This window comes from Micropterus dolomieu, linkage group LG01 (assembly GCF_021292245.1).
Source record: "Micropterus dolomieu isolate WLL.071019.BEF.003 ecotype Adirondacks linkage group LG01, ASM2129224v1, whole genome shotgun sequence".
NCBI classification, from domain to species: Eukaryota; Metazoa; Chordata; class Actinopteri; order Centrarchiformes; family Centrarchidae; genus Micropterus; species Micropterus dolomieu.
Genome location: NC_060150.1, coordinates 31,425,252 through 31,443,127, shown reverse-complemented (window position 1 = coordinate 31,443,127; position 17,876 = coordinate 31,425,252). Strand labels below are relative to the sequence as shown.

The following is a 17,876-nucleotide window of genomic DNA, read 5'->3' as shown; positions in this document are numbered from 1 at the left end:
CCTGATTTGTTCACAGCCCCCACCCCTCCCCTCTTTCTCATTTCCTCTCAGGACTCTTTAGCTAACAAATAACTACTAGCTAATCCTCTCCTCCTTCCTATAATCAGCACATACACATACAAGCAGAATGTATGTGTGAGAAAAAGAAACAAATTGAAATTCAGAAGTTTTCTAAAATCTAATGTTTTTACTTCCTCTTACTCTTTCAGACACACACACACATACACCTAAATTATTATGGTGAAAATACCTAACTCTTAGTCCTAAAATCAGTGATACAAGGGAACACACAGGATCCCCCACATCCTATCAAAAAACTCTAATCTTAACTGCTTGCACACAAACTAAATGTAAGTCCTAAATAGCGTGCACAAAAACACATGCCCACTCCCCTCTACAAAGACATACCATCCACAATAAAACATGTTTAATCTCATTCACGTGTTTACTTGTTTACCAGCAAATTGCATTTGCCTCCCATGTTGAAGCATGCCTCCCCCTCCCCCAACACACACAGACAGACACTCTCCAACAACAGCAAAACTGGAAATTAGTCTGTATATACATTTATAGGATAATTTAAAGTTTGCGATCTACAAAGTCAGACCTCAGAGTCTTTGAGGACACAGATGTAGGAGCTGTATCACGTCTGGAGCCAATTTCTGTTCCCATGTAGATCTGAGTAAACCAAACTACACTCTTACCACAATGTTATGGGAGGGGGAAACTCTATTTGGTTTATCTATTTGGTTGACATAAGTGGAGGAATTGCCAAATTGAGACTGGCAGGTTAGAATGAAAAACAAACCAATTACAAAGATCCCATGTCAATGAAACTCACTTATCTGCTACTTGGTGTTTTGACATGGGAAAAAAAATCTGAATGCAAAAACTTCCAAATGCAGTCAGAAAAACAACTCCCCACTTGTTTTATCAAATTATATATAAATTATTATTATAAATTATTTGAAATACTGGTTGCATCCAAACAGTTATGCTAACAGTTATGATCCTTTGAATCTACATGGTAAACTAAAGCTGAACTAAAGCTTGAATTTGAGAATTTACTCATTCATGAAACACACACACACACACACACACACACACACACACACACACACACACACACGTCCCAGTGGGAGCTTAAATTGGCCTCAAAAACCACAAATTAACCCTCTCCAGGGCAGAAGGGTCCAGCAGTAACATCATAAAAAAAAACAAGTGGGCCACCTCAGGGGAGTCATTGTAGTCACTCACTCACACTTTTTCACAGTCTCTCTCTCGGACACACGCGCAAAATGTATCTTTCTCAGTAAATCTCTTTTGTCTGCTCTATCTCATCTCATCCACAAAGCATCAATCCATTGATCCACCCCACTTCTCTCAAGCAAAGGAGTTGTGGGCCTAGGGCAACAGTGGGTATAAACTATAAACCATCTCTAATTTATCAGAAAGAAAGGTAAACACCAACACCACACAAAGTGATAACAAAAGACATATTTCTTCTGGTTTATAATGTAATACTGGTTTAAAAAACAGGCCCAAATGTGCTGGAGGCAGGCAGAAGAAAGACTTGTGAATACAATAACATCCAGGACAATGAAGCAGGTTTTGTTTTCAGGTGTCAGGTATCCTGACCACTTAGCCTGTCTTCATAGCCATAGGCCAGTTCTCTTTGTCACATGCACTCACACCAGTCTGTGAAATTGCTAGCTAATATATGACCATGAGACATGCAAATGAGCGTTGCTTGCATCAAAAGGTGCAGGCAATATGCTACAACCAACAGCGTGTGATGGAACGTCTCCACAATATGGCTGCAAATGACACATGTAACTTTCAACACTCAGTGGCTTTGATTGCAGTGTGTGGCAGCACACCTCTGCTCTGCTGAAACAATAGGTCATGTGAAGCAGTTTTTAATGATTTAAATCATTATAAAAAAGCAAAAAGGCAAAGTTAAAAAGAGCATTAAGTTAAAAAATAAGAACAAAAAAAGCCATCAGTTCAGGTTCAGCAGTGGTGGACAGTAACTAAGTACATTTACTCAAATACTGTACTTAAGTACAAATTTGAGGTACTTGTAATTTTCTTTTCATGCCACTTTCAGCTTCTACTGCACTATATCAGAAGGAAATATTGTACTTTTTTACTTCACTACATTTATCTGACAGCTTTAGTTACTAGTTACTTTACAAAATAAGATTTCTACAAACAAAGTAAATGAAGGATCTGAATACTATATATACCAGAGAGTTTCAGCTAAGTACATCAGCACTGATTAGTGACTTTTTTTTGGTCCCATTAGTATTTCTGATGGCTTCTATTTCAGTCAATCAGGAGGGTTTGATTTGTTAAAAAAAATTAAAATCAATAATATCACCTGAAGAACAAATAATTATGGCTGTAGCCTTCCCTCGTTTAAGTATCAAATACGACATAGCTTTAAAAAAAATACAGCTGTAACATGTGAAGCGTTGTAAATAATTAATAGACTATTTAATTCAGGAAAAATTAGTAGGGTATGAAGTAGCTCAAAAAGGGTGCAGTGAAGTAAAGCAGAAGCGTTTCAAAACAGAGCCTGGCTAATGTAACGCTACTTTGTTACATTTGTCAGAAGAGCTGATAGAAATCCGTTACAAACCTTTGGAGTCCCATTCAGTGAGCACTTTTCACGACAAGAACAACTATTTTCTTCCTTTTAACGGCTAACAAACTATCATGACGAAACCTCAAAAGAAATGTATCTAGAAATGCAAAACCAAAAATATATTTTATATGTACACTCCTGCCGGTCCCTGTGTTGCTGTTTGTCTTCCTCCTCAACACTGTTACGCCTCCACCTCAGCCGTCTTCCCTCCGTGTGGAAGAAGGTACACTGATTTAGCATCCACAAGTCTGAGTCCGGGACTGTACCAACTCTGGGTAAAAAGGGGTTTGAGTGCTCAGGATTCAACCATTTTAAATACTGTCAAGAAACACAATATCACTTCTGAAAACTTATTGCCTCAAATCCGAATTTCAAAGAGAAAACCCACGAGTTTTAGTAGACCTAATAAAAAAAACATATGTAAATTAACCGCGTCTAACGCCATTACCCCTCTCTGTAGTTGGTAGGTTCAAAGGCTTTTACACAGTGAGGCATTCGGTAGACGCCCCCTTCAGCTTTTCTTTGTCTACCTACCTATTTTCTTTCTCTTTTCTTTGAAATACCTTAGACCAGTGTAACCCCAAACCAGTTGGACTATGGAGACTGACTTTAAAACATCGTAAAACGTGTGGTTTTATTCTATTTAAACGACAACTTCATTCATTTAAGAAGTAGTTCATTTGACTTCTGAGACAAAACAACAATAGAGATGTGTTAGAAAAGAGATTTGAGGGTATGTCTGGCATTCTGAGTGGCTAAAGACAACACTGTAAGGAAAACATCTGTAATACTTTTGTAGGGAGAACAGACTGAGCCAACCATCTCTGCAACTGTTTCTTGTTTCTTTCAAATACTGCAAGCATTTTCAACACAACATGAACCAACTATTAGCTGTATGTCTTTTACCATGTGTGCAGATTGTGTATTTGAGACAGAGAGAGAGCAGTTATTAGAGCAGCTAGTTCTGCATAGCAGACTGAGTTTTATACCAAAGCTCCAAAGCAATGTGAACTGAAATGCAGAAATACATTGCTATTCATAGTGCTTAGAGGCTTTTGAAAGAAGAAAGAAAGAAAAGAAAGAAAGAAAGCATGCAGTAGTTACGCTTGTTATGTCATTGTTACTGCCGTTATCAGGGGTGATGTGATGTGATTCCAGGTCAAGCTCCAGTCCCAAATACAGAACAGATCACTTCCTAAACATAGCTAATCATCTCCAGACTGCCATACAGTGTGTGTGTCTGTGTGTGGTTAGACTAACTCAACCCAGAGCATCTGAGGCCAGTGGATATTCCCGAAAGATGTCCACTCTCTCTCTCTCTCTCTCCAAACCGTGCCCTTTTGACTTTATTTTAACCCCCTTTTCTCTGTCAGTCCTTTCCTCCACCCTTGCTACTTCACAATGTCCTGGCCTTGTGTGTGTGGACACACCAAAATGTTGTCAATATTTGAATCAGCCAGTCACAGCGGGGGAGATAAATAGGTCTGTCAATATTTAACTTTAAATGGCCAGGCCACACAGGACACAATGAAAAGGAGAAAAGAGTACACAGAAATGAGGGACACATGGAGAAAGAAAAGCCAGTGTACTGCATGCATATAACAGTGGTTCTCAAAGTGGGGTCTGGGGATCCCCAGGGGTCCTTGACAGGGTTTCAGGGGGTCCCCAGCAAAAAGGGGAATAGTTGATTTTCACTATAATTCCATTCATAAGTAACACAAAGACAAAATGTATGACTATTTTGGTCATAGGTTTCATACACTTTCTGTAATAAAACATTTAAAAGCAAAAATCAGAAATCAGATGAGGGACCTTGGGAAAATCTTATCAAATGGGGATCCGTGGTCTGATATGCGTCAGTTTAGAGGTCCTTGATGTCAAAAAGTTTGAGTACCACTGTTCTATAATATAACAGCAGGAAAGGAAAAGGAAGAAACATAAAGTGGAAAATGCTACAAAAAGCAAAAACAGTGAAACAGGGAGAGCTTGCAACTGAGAATATCCAGGAAATGGAATTTGGGAGAAGAAAGAAGAAGGGAGAGGACAGACAGACAAGGGATAAACAGATAGTGGAAAAGATAGAATTTGTTGAGTACCATAGTATACGCTCTGCAGTTGGTGGAAGCTGTGACTCACTGTAGCAGCTAGCTGTTCCAAACCACTATGGATTAAATCAAACCAGAGGTACACACACATGCACACACATATGGAAATGCTCACACACACATAGGTCTCTACATGTATGTGAAAATACACACACACACATACACACACAAATGCACTGTACACCCCGTCGTTTCCATGCAGAACGTCAGCGCAATGTTAATTGTGCCCATATGACTCGTACACACACTGAAAGGAATGCAAGTTAACCAAACCACAAACAAACCACTCTCCCTCTTTCACACACAAACTCTCTCTCTCTCACACACACACACACACACACACAGGAATTATGAAATACAGACAGTATGTACACTATGCAATTAAGTTAGCTTTAACGCCACTTCTTTTTTTGACCAGTAGGTGGCAATATATCAAAGTTGTACAAGTGTGTGTGTGTATAAGTAAGTAAAGTTCCTTTAATATAGCACCTTTCACAGAGCAAGGTCACAAATTGCTTTACAAGAGTAAAATATTAGAAATAACACCATCATATCAGTAAATAGGCAATCTAGTATCAAGTAATAGGCATCAGTAATAGGCAATAACAGACCTTTAGAACACACAAGATTTCACACATTAGACAGTACAAGGTGAGACAAAGGCCCGTGCTCTTTAAAGTCAACAGAGACCACCGAACATACATCTATAGAAAGAGTATTTCACAGTTTGGGAGGCTTTACTTCAAAGGCATGATCACCTTTTGACCCTGACCTGACCCTAGCCAGCACCATGCAGGACCTTAAAATGAATCTTGAACCTGAAGGGAAGCCAGTGTAAAGATGTGTGATATACCTGATGCACAGTAAATTGGCCCAAACTGTGCTGTACCGCTCGTGTTTGTGTGTGTGTGTGTGTGTGTGTGTGTGTGTGTGTGTGTGTGTGTGTGTGTGTGTGTTAATCTTACCCTGTGTCAGTGGTGTGGGCACAGTGACCTGTACTCCATCCAGACTGCAGAGATGACCACAAGGATCCAGGGTCACCACCCCTCCTGTGTGTGATGAGAAAGTAGGGGATAAGTCTAAAGTATTCACTGGTAAAAAATTGAAATGCAAATTGCTACATCATCCCTTACTCAAACATATTTACCTGTTGAAAGATGACTCCTAACTACACTACCAATTTGCCATGCTATATTTATCTTCACTACAAGGCTTTGGACTTAAAGCTTAGCGTAGTAATTATATGGGATGTATCACACAGGAACAAAAACAACATCAAGAGTGTAATCAGTCACTCGCATTCTCCCTGTCTCTTCAAAGGTCATTTTCTGACATTTCAATCTCATATTTATCTTGATGTATAATTTTGTTTGAAACAATTCAAAGATAGTGCCAGCGTCATTTGTTACTGATTCTGTTGATGTCAAAAGGCTTGTTTGTTACTTTCTGAGATACTATTTAGCAAATGTTTTTAAAATACTGTAATCTCTCTTCACTGGCAGATTAATTTTCAGTATGGTCTGTAGCAACAAAATATTTAAGATAATACACAAAACTAAGACTAAAAGCTGTGAGTGCCTTACACACTTAACAGTGTAAGGATGTAACCAATTGTAGTACACGTTTGCCAGTTCTCAAAAGATCAGAGAACGGTGTTAATTCAGAGGCATGCCAATAAAATTGTTATATATAATTAATTTTGTAGAAAGTGAACTGACATCAACCTTCATTGATGATGAGACAGTGCTCTGCCTCAATGCCAGGCCCGTGGATAGTGATATCTTGAGGAATTGGAGCATCTTCTCGGCCTATGCGGGTCACTCCTGGAACAACAAGCAATGTGATCATCAATATATATATATATATATATATATATATATATACACAGTGTGTCAGCTGTTCTGTAAATCTGTCTCTGTGGAAACCTGATTACTAATAGACACCATCTTTAGAAGTAAAACTTCTAAAGAGTACATGTATTTATCTGTTTATGTCTTTTTGAACCATGCGGGTGGTCTGTGAGCTGCACGTTACTTCAGTATTTTGAATTTTAACTGGTTATTCTTCTTAAGTAGACACATTTTGGAGACATAGACCCTCAGTTCTCCTAAAATGGCTTGTACGCATTGTTGGCATTCCTCAATGAAATGGAAGGGCGCTCCCAAGCTGGGATTTTGTGAACGTGTGTGGCAATGTGGTGTGGGTTATGCAGAGATACTTAACAATGTCAAGTATGACATTATATTAAAATATATATGATATAACAATGTGGTATAGTCTACTGTACACTGTTCATAAGTGGCTAAAATCACACTTAGCCTTATTTGACAAACTAACCAGTTTATCTGCAAGTGGACTTGTGGGTTACTACAGTTAGTAATTTGTAATACTGACATAATTTAAAACGTGAATAAATCCATCCATTTAAAAGCTAACACAATTGTTCACTGCACTGTTCATGGCTGAGAGGAGGCAAAACAAAAAGTGTCTGTCCTTTTGCAATGGGAGTATAATGAGAGCTTTGTGATCCACACAAGACATACAACATAAATGTATGTGAGAGTCCCCAGTGTTATACTGAGGACAGATCCTCACTCACATTCAGTGCTTTTAATCTAATATCAGTCAGTTTGTATTAGTATTCCATCTACTATCTGCAGGCTATTTAATTATAATCAGCTTTACAAGCGTGACTCTCACTTTATCATGTTGTAGATCTCTCTATCTTTGCTCATATCTCTTTGCTATCATGTGTTTGGCCAACTAACTGGAATAATAATGAAGCTATGGCACCTGTGGCTTGCTGATCTGATGATTGTATGTGTGTGTGTGTGTGTGTACGAATGAGAGGGGGAGAGTGATTGAGGGAGAAATAGTGCAAGACACCTGTGGATCGCTGATGATAGAGAAACTATAAATAACTATAAATACAAAATGTCACTATAATCATACTGTGTGTGTGTGTGTGTGTTTTTATGCGCACACATACAGTGCATCTTGTTTGCCAATATTTGCAGGATGCAAAAAACAGCATGAACTAATTTGAATCCGACTTTTCTAAGGAATCGTGTGGGTTTCAATCTTTCAGTTTAATGGAATGGCTGCTTTCTCTTTGTTGGAGCAGACCTTGACATGAAACCATGTAGTGTGAGTCATCTCTGTTTGATAGCTGTTTGGGTTGCAGTCTGTTAGCGCAGGGCTGTATGGTTAACTTTGGGTTCATTTTCATCCCCAATGACAATAAAAATAAATGCGGATTTAGTAACTTGTGTAAATATGTGTTTTCAGTCCATGGTGCTGGCTCCTTGTCTTGACTTTTTTGCGACCCAGCACAGAGTATCACTTTCCCCAATCACACTCCCCCCACCTCTCCAGTAACCATGGAAATTAAGCAGTAGGTGGGCGGGAGAGAGCAAAAAGAGGAGAGAAGTAGAGCAAGGAAAGGCAGGGAAACAAAGCAGTGAGGGAGGGGACAGTTAAGGTCTGGTTTCACCACAGGTAAATTACATCCATTTAAAAACTCCATGACCCTGGACATTGGGGACAGAGATGAAGATGGTTACTGTATGAACTGGTAATCCTAACTCATGGAATATATATCTCTATGCTGTAGGTGTGTGTGTGTTACCTTCTTTCAGTGGCAGCAGGGTGATTGCCACACTCAGCCTCCCACTGCCCAGGCTCACCAGATGAGGTGTGGCTGTCTGGACCTTTAGACCCTTCCCCGTGTCAATCAGGTCCAGAGGCGGAGACTACAAGCATCAGTCAAGAGTGGAAAGGTCATTTTCACGATAATCTATTCATCAGGAGTATTTCTTCGTTCTTGTAAGACTAGAAAAACTCTGTCTGCAGAATGATAAATAATTTTGTATTAATTTGGCCTTTGGCCTAATTTGTGTGTGTGTGTGTGTGTGTGTGTGCGCGTGTGTGTGCGTGTGTGTGCGTGTGTGTGCGTGTGTTGTCTCACCTTGGGTTCCGTTGGAGACATCTGATCTGACTCTGGTTGGAACATCATCTCAGAGTTCTTCAGAAAGACGTAGAGAAGGGAAAATCAGCTAAGGCCACACATATATTGCCATATTTATTATGATTGTATTTTATGTTTTATATTAAAATGTATATAATTGTGTTTCAGTATCTTGTATATTTTTATGTGCACTCAGGTCTCCCTTGAAAATTAGATCTTAGTCTCAATGGGATTAAATAAAGGTTATAAACACACTCTAACTGCCTATTCTGATAATGTGTAGTGTATACGAACATCCAGGTACACAGATATTATTTAGATGTAAGCAAACATTAAATACACATGCAAGAGTTGGATCACACCAGTATATAAATGTTGTACACAGCTGCACAAATCATTATGCCCATACGTGGATACGATCAAATACACCCACCTACACGCACACGCACACACACACACACATAAAAAAAAGGAAAAAAAAAACTGTGCATTGCATGGCCAGCTGCTGCCACATGAGAGGAACTCTCCATGTGAAAGTGTTCCAAAGGGAAAATAACACACACACACACACACGCACACACGCACACACACACACACGCGCACACACACACACACACACACACACACACACACACACACACACACACACACACGCGCACACACACACACACACACACACACACACACAATGCTGGTTTGCAGTGGGAAGAACTGGTACAAATGTTCCATGAAAACAGTTCCCATGACTTGTTGGTTATGGTCTGCCATCACAATGCCTGGTGCTTTGAATGTTTGTATGTGTGTTTTTCACCTAACAAATAGCAGAGCCAAATGATACCCATCAGTTGACCTGTATGTCCAAGCCTCATTTTGGTAGTCCCCTGATCTCTTCTCTAGTACAACTGCATTCCCCCCCTCCAGAAGATGAGCTTTCCATTTAGAAGAGTCCATAAATTTTCCTCTCGTGCTACTGGTCAAGTGTCAAGATACGTCATAATCTAAAAGGCAGATTGTGCAGATCACATTGGGGGTTTTTTGCCTTTATTTGATAGTGACCTGTGGTAGATAGGAAACGGGAAGAGAGAGCAGTATGACATGCAATGGCTGGAAGTGAACCAGCAACTGATGCAACCATGCAGCAATGTGGTATGTGCTGTAATAGTTCAGCTACCAAGGTTTTCCAAGGAAATAAACTAATTTTTATCAAGCATCCACCACAGAACAAACCTCAGAATTGCAAAATCCAAACAGTGATGGGGTGTAATACATATTTCAGCCTTTAGGGGCCACTAGTGAGGATTTAGTGTGATGCCTATTCTAATTTTGTATTAGTTGTCCAAGAGAGTGAGAGTTCAAGTCCAAGATAAACAAAACAAAATGGAGTCAAAGTGTTTTACGGGTGGGTATAAGTAGGAAGCCATGAGAAAAGTCTAAAATAGCAGAGCAGGATTAGACTGGCATTAAAGGAAGAGAAGGACAAACTCCAAAGAGGACTGAAAATATAATGAAGATGAAAGGAAAACAAAATCTAAAATGTGTGTGAGTAAACACAGATCCAGTCCCAAGGACAAACCCTGCAGTACCCTAAAATTCAATAAAGAGTCTTACTTCTATTTATGTGTGCATACACACACACACACAAGGCATAAAAAATAGACACACACCCATATGGATGAGTGAAAAGCTTCTCACCAAAACAGCGATGATTACAGCACATGGGAAACCACCCCCACCACATTTCCTTTTCCACCTTCTGCAATCTCCTTCCTCTCTTCCTCTTCTCTCTCCTTGATATACTCATTTTCCTCTTTGTTTTCAATACTTTCCCCCTTCCTCTCTTTCATTTCTTCAGCTGTTTTTCCAACTCCAACCTACTTGTCTTGTCTTCTACCCCCCCTCTCCCTCCTGTCTTTCCTTTCCATGTCTCATCCTCCCTCCTTTTTAATCTCACTTTCCTCTCTTTTCCTTACTTTCCTCCAATTACCAGCAGAGGAAAAGCAAACCAAAGTCAGCTGTATACCATTTCCTCTAATTCAGCACAAACTTCCTCTCTGAGGTCACTTCCTTTGCTGCTTTGACACCCTTATTGTCTTTAGACACACTCACCCCCACACACGCTTGCTATTCTTTGCAATTCAGCCACCCTTGTAACCCCTATGCACCACTAACATCCACAAATAAAGTCACACATCAGCTCTTTTTGTTATCACATGAAGATATAAGACTCCACATTCCACTGATTTTTTTTTTCATCACTGGTGAAGACAAAACAAACACATGGTGTATGATGGCAACATCAGCTGGACAAATGCTAAGGTGCAACCGAGACCAGATGAAACATGCAGATCAATTTCAAATTTCAAAGTTCAAGGGGGCCTGTTTTGAGTATAATGATAAGACTTATTTTTAAACTTTGTTCTCCCACTTCCCTCCTGTACATCCTCTATATCCCACCTCCTTGACTCTCCTCTTCCATCATATATTCACATAGTTTCTCTTTTCTTTACTCCATCAATCCTCCTTGATGTCTCTCTGTCCCTCCTTCTTTCTTTCTCCCTTCCTTCTTTCTTTTTGAGCTGCAGTCTGGGCAGGTCAAGACACGTCTTTAGCCTTGTTGTGCTCCAGTTAAAGCAGAGCAGTGAGGTGTGTCCACCCTCCTTCTAGATTTTGGTATCTTGAGGTGTCTCCACACAATCTCCATTCACTAAATCTGATGCGATCAGGCCCTCTGGACCAGAGAGAGGTCAAGTATGAGATCACTGGATGATATAGGTATTTGCAGGCATAGAGAAGGTTTAAAGAAACTTGTAAACATACAAATAGCATGATATACTTGTGAAGAACTTTGCTGTTATTTCCATAGCCTTTAAAGCTGCTCTAATAAAAAAATTCAATGTTGTAATATTGATGACAGATGAAATGAATGTATAATGTGAAAGCAGGTTAAAAGACATAAAGCCACACACCAATCATGCCAATGAATTAAGTAACAATTTAGCATTCTCATTTTTGAGATAATGATATTGTTGCATATGATTACTCAACACAGGAAAGAGGTGTTAGCATCGAGGATAAGAACTACCCAAATACACAAAAATCCATGTGACATCTGTTAAAATTTACAGAGCTTCTTTTTGCCAATTCCACTACAGCTACAATGGAGTTTGATGGCAAAATATTTTATCATCTATGTGAATAATTAGAATCTGTTTTTACTGTCAGCCTAGACACAAAGAGCAAGGATGTCTTTCAAGTTTGCAATTTGGTTCTGATGTTCAACAATCAAACTAAATACAAGAGCAACTCTTTACTTAACAGTAAAACATTCTCTAGCACCTTTGTGGGAGGACATTTTCTGTCACAACGCAATCTGAGAGATATAGGCATTCTTGTAAATATAGTTAATCAATGAGTAACATGTGAGGCAGACTGAGGGAAAGTGAACTTCAAAATGTCATCATAAACTAACTCCTTGAATGGAATGAATGCTTTCCAAGGTAATTTTTTCCTTTTAAGGGAAAGTTGACCAATGGGACTGCATCCTAACCAAGCAGCCCTGACCTACTTTTAATACTAACTTTAATCCTGAATCTGGTGTACACCTGAACTAGCCCTTTAAATGACAGATCAGCTAAAACAACATCATAAATGTTTTTAAAATCACAAGGACACAAATACATGAAGGTGCACGCACACACAATCTCTCTTTGATCCCATCTGTAGAACAGCTGAGTCTCCCCAAAACGATCAGTTTGCCTTGTATCTAGAGACAGAGATGGATTGGAGACACAGAGAATATAGGGTGAGTGAAAAAGAGAGAGTGATGGAAGATAGAGAGAGGAGTCATAAAACCAGAAGGAATGACACAGCATTCTCAGACTGTTTCATCTCATCCTTTTATTTTCTTCATCCCCTGCTTTCATCCCTCTGTCGAATCCCTCCTCTTTTTCTATTTCCTCTACATCTGTTTTTTCTTTCTTTCTGTTTCAATTACCTTCTGCGTTATTGTTGCAGTCTGTTTCTGTTGCAGTCCGCATTCTCATGGCCACATCTCGGGACAAAATCCAATTGTTGTTAATGTCAGTGAGTTGGAACAGATTTTTTAGTGCACAGGGAAGGTTAAGTTATTTGTGTGTGTGTGTTTCTTTTATACAACAAAAAATCTAAAGCAGTAAGCTGATGAATTTGGAAAATGTCATTTTCTTCACTTCTACAAATTACTATTTTACTGTTAGCTCTTGGGTTAAAGCTTCAATATGGCAGATTTCCAGATAAAAATAATCCTGTTATTTGCAATGCTTGAAATAATGCTCAAGCTATTGTGGTTACTTTGGAGTTGGGAACTGAGTTTGGCCACTAAGATAAGGGTATCAACAACAACAGCAGCTACATCAGAAAGCACAGAAGATTGCAACATGCAACAGACCTTCAGTATCATTAGGACTGTTCTTTACTACGTTTAAAGCAGATCTTCAATGTTGGCCATGAAGGCAGGCATCTCCTCAAGGTGATGGTTATGGACTGTGCTATAAACCTGACATTCTAATGGAGATGAGGGTGTGATTGATGATACATTTAGCGCTAGTCATGACTGTTGAACTGTCTGTAGTCTTGCTACAGAAACATTGGTCTGGTTTAATCAGCAAAAGACAACAGAGCACTGTATGAATTCCAGGCTCTGAAGAGAGCACATCAGTCTGGTCAACGTCTTTGCATACCCTTTTCTAGGCTACATGACAGACTGGGATTGTTACATCTACCTGAATATGTTACGATTGTTGACACAAAAAGTTGCATTAAATTGTAGAAACATTTCTATTTCTAATTCTGTTTGCATCTGTTTCCATTTTTTGCAACATGGCCAGCTCCTAATGAAATGACTCTGTGGGTGTTACATAATCAGTGACTTCCAAAATGCTGGTTTTGAAAATGTTTTCCAAAACCAACCAAAAGTATAAATTATGTTCATGTGCTTAACATCTGTCTATTGTATAGTGTTCATGTGCCTGTTTGAGTTTGGGTGTCACATACAGTATGCATGTCAGCATTCATGCTTGATTAACCAGTCATTCCATTTCCCAAACTGTTCAGATTAACACTATGCTCTTTAAAATGTGACTAAATGGAGTCACTTGTTCATCACAGGATCTCATTTCCCTTTGTGTTTGTCTCTTTCTTTTCATTTATATGAAGTCAAAACGTCTTCTTCTTTCTTCTCATCTCTGTCCATTTATATCTGAATACCTGCATCTTATTTTAAAACTCTTTCCCACATGATTTCCTCTCTCGCTCTCTTGAGGTGTTTAATCTGTTATTTAAGCATTAAATGCTGTATCTCTGCCCGTTTTTTCTGCTTTGCCTAGTTTCACTCCTCTCTCCGTCTTTATCTCTCTCTTTCTCCATCCCTCTGTCTCTCACTAACATCCCCTCCCCTTACATTCCAGCGTTACCCTCTCCTCCTCCCACCTGACAAAGCCAGCATTGTATCACAGATGCTGTTTAATATGGAGTCCCTCTCTCCCTCTCTGTCCCTCATATAGACAAACCCATAGGGCTAAATGAGGTTATATTCCTCCCTTCTCTTCACTACACTCTATAGTGTCTTCAACAAAACTTGAATCAGTGTAATGTATGTCTAGCCAAGCACATACACCATCACACGCACCATAGACATCAGCATTCCCACACTAATGCATGCAGGCCATCCTTCTGACTTTTCATCTCTGCCACTGGTCCATATAGGAAACTAGATTTATTTAATCTTGTGTATTTTTTGTGTCTTTGATTGTGTGTGTGTTTGTTTCCGTGCATGTGTGTGTTTTGGTGAGAAGCCTGCAAGCTGATTAACACAACTTGACCTTGAGCTCCTGCTAAAACACAGCAAACATCCACCAGCATTGTTCTCCAACTAAAACTTTCTCACACTCCTATTAGTTTTTTTTTTCATTTACCGAAATGCAAGATTCCTCACAGGAAAGAATGTCCATTGTTATTGCAGCTGACTCAACGTTGGAGGAAATCTAAGTTGAATTTCTATTGAGGATGTGTGTGTGTCTTTGGAAAAGCCCAGATTACCTTTGCTGCCATATGCGAGGGATCAACTGATGTTTGGGTTTCTGAGGGGCCGGACATGACAGAGAGACAAGGAGGGACAGTGAACTGGTAGAGGGAGCCATATTAGTAACATAGCTTGCAGGGTGAAATGAACTGTGACAGCTGAGAAGAAAACAGGACGGCAGAAAGATGGACTTTGAGATAACAAGAAAAGCAAACTGAGTGTGTGTGGGAGAGACCAGGGGACAAAAGAAAAGGAAATAGATAAGAGCACAGACTAAAGATTCCAGAGATGAAAGAAAAGGGATTAATGGGGGACCAAAAACGTTTTGACAAGTTGCACCACTGCCCTACAAATGAAATGTGATCCTATACTGCACAATCTAAGCATTTAAATCAACATTACAGACACCTTTATGCACTACAAACCTTCTTTTTTTTAGTTTAAAAAAAATCATATATATGGTAATCTAGTAGTTGATAACAGTTTAGATATGTTCCTCTGATGGCAGTTTGTAATACTCTCTATGTTAAGGTTTCACTATTCTAACAATATTAAAGACACATTATGTGTTGCTATTTGGGTATTGTGCAGTGGTTGGACCCACCGAAGACAAATCCACAAACTAATAATCACATTAGGATACTGAACCAGAATATGCAGTATACAACTTGTTTCCGCATAACTGACAGGACCAACTCCACATGTATTATTATTATTATTATTATTTATTCACTCAAATAAGATGCCAGATCCATTTAGATGCACAGCACCTGATTTATTGCCACACTTTTACACATTTACATACCACAGACCTGCATACTCTTCATCCATACTTCCAATCTGAGATGTTAAAGATCTGGAATAAGGCTAACATTTCTGATGTTGCCTCTTAGTCTGGTTTCTTAAATGTGTTGGTTGATTTCCAAGTTCTAGGCCTGATGATTGGGGAAGCAACATGTTGTGCTTCAATGAACTCACAAGAACTATAGAGTGTGGATTCCTCATCTGAGTCATGGAATAATTTAGGTGTACTAGCTTGTGCCATGTACTGAAGATATTCTCTATGTTTGTGTCAAATGAGGGATGAGGCTTGCTCTTATTGATGCACCAATATCCTACATCCCATTCATAATGAGTTAAAACACTGCTCTGATTTGTTACACGCCTTATGATATCCCTGTGGTACTCACTACTGACCATGGAGGTATTTTTTAACAGAGGCCAATGCACATACATATATACATAATAATGTAAATTAATATAAAAGTATTTTAAAATCTGTAATTTTCTATTATTCTATGTGTCTTTATTTTGTCTTTTATCTTCAAAGGACTCACTTAGGCCCACACCTCTGGTTCTATGGTGGGGACTTAGGTAGTTAAGAAACAAACAAAGATTTCTCTGTATTTCATTTACTGAGCAAAATCTGGAAATAAAGTCGGATAAGATTTAGCTTATCATTAATCACTTCAGAAACAAACCCTGTAAAGAACTCCCTCAGCTGTGGATTAAATATTAGTGGCTGTTGAAATGAAAGAGTTAAATTAACTTCCGAATTGAGAAACACACGTATGCCAATTCTGTACATTTTCCCATATACAAGCGCGCTTACCATTACCGAAGCAGGACTGGCCACTTCTGTCATCGTGCAGGAAAGTACGCAATAACGCAGCTGCTCCAAGATCCACAGTATTGTGGCCTGACAGAACTCTCGGGAATAATCTGTCACTTCTCCCCCTGTTGTGATTACAGTCTCTTTCTTGACAGCGAATACATGCCATGTGCAGCACGGACAACCTATGGATGTCTAGGAAAGACGTTAAATCCTCTGTCACATTCACACGCACACATTCCAAACTCACACAAACGTAAAAAGCCGGCAGCCTCAGCCAATTACGACGTGTGGAGGAATGGAGCAACAGCTGGAAGTGGAGCTAGAGAGGGAAGAAGGGGAGGGAGTCTCTCTCTCTCTAACACACCGAGACGCACACACACACACACACACACACACACAGAGAGCATAATGTGCAGGTGTTAACAGACCACCTACACTTGACCTCTCATTCTCACTGGCTCAAAGAGAGAAGCCTTTAGGCTGAAAAAGAGTAGGAGAAAAGGGGGAGAGGAGGAGAAAAGAGAGAGACACAGAGAGAGAGAGAACCATTCTTTAAGTCCTACTTGGAAGCCATGATAAGAGACCATGATAAGAAACATGTTTGGCTAATGATATTACAACAGGAATGCAGTCTAGTCTCCCTTCACAGGACTCCAGTCCTAATGGTAGGTTTTGACTTATTTAGTCTATGGAGAAACATCCAGACTGCTGCACAAACAAACTGGCACAACTCACATAAAACAGCAGGCACTTGGATTCAGTGATAAAGGTTAATAGAATTTAAGCATGTACCTACCCAAGCAAAAAACCCCAACAACTATAAAATACACGTCCCGCCACTACAAACATGACAGGTAAGGTGTCTGGATTGTCAAGGATTATAATGGAGATATAAAAAATGAATGAAATGAACAGTCACTTTATAATTTTGTAATTTCTAGAATTAACACTTTAACATTTTTGTAAAACTCATGTGGCTTTCAGTTCCATCACACATTGCCTTTATATTGCTATATTACATGAGGAGCTATCTTTATAATTATTAAATCCCATTGGGGTGGCTGTAGAGCGATGATCGCCCACTGATTGGTGATTCCATCCTCCAGTCTGCATTTCAAAGTGTCCTTTGATATGCAAAGTGTCAAAGATTCTGAACCCCACCGCTGTGTGTGAATGATTAGTTTCTGTTTCTGATGAGTAGTTGCATGGTATGTAGTGTAAAGTGCGAGACAAGAAAGGCGCTATACAAGAAAAGTCCATTTACTATATGCCTACCTCAGAGGTACAAGATAGACCCAAAGTGAAGGTATCTCTGAAAAGAACATTTGCTCAAGAGAACGTGCAGTTGATGCACGCACTGTTTCAACAAAATTGTAGTTTTTAAAAAAAAAACTTACAGAAAACATGTTTCTCCATGAAAACACATATTGGAGTAGTTCTTGTAAAACATGTGCTTTAAAAGCTCATTTATCCTTAAAAAT

General features: G+C 39.3%; 1 protein-coding gene across 5 annotated transcripts in view; it reads right to left on the bottom strand.

Moving 5' to 3' along the window:
* Positions 1-16,688, bottom strand: part of phldb2b (pleckstrin homology-like domain, family B, member 2b) — a 45,421-nt gene extending 28,733 nt beyond the window's left edge. For 2 of the 5 annotated variants that reach the window (XM_046065153.1, XM_046065163.1), the window contains exons 1-5: positions 16,393-16,688; positions 8,723-8,779; positions 8,384-8,507; positions 6,480-6,578; positions 5,721-5,804 (exon numbers count right to left, since the gene is read on the bottom strand). In XM_046065153.1, coding sequence (XP_045921109.1) covers positions 5,721-5,804; positions 6,480-6,578; positions 8,384-8,507; positions 8,723-8,779; positions 16,393-16,425 — 397 coding nt within the window. In that variant the 5' untranslated portion in view covers positions 16,426-16,688. Of the gene's footprint in view, positions 1-2,644; positions 2,837-5,720; positions 5,805-6,473; positions 6,579-8,383; positions 8,508-8,722; positions 8,780-16,392 lie in introns of those variants that run through there. The other 3 variants (XM_046065172.1, XM_046065179.1, XM_046065186.1) reach the window with 3 other exon arrangements.
* Between the last annotated feature and the right edge of the window lie 1,188 nt (positions 16,689-17,876).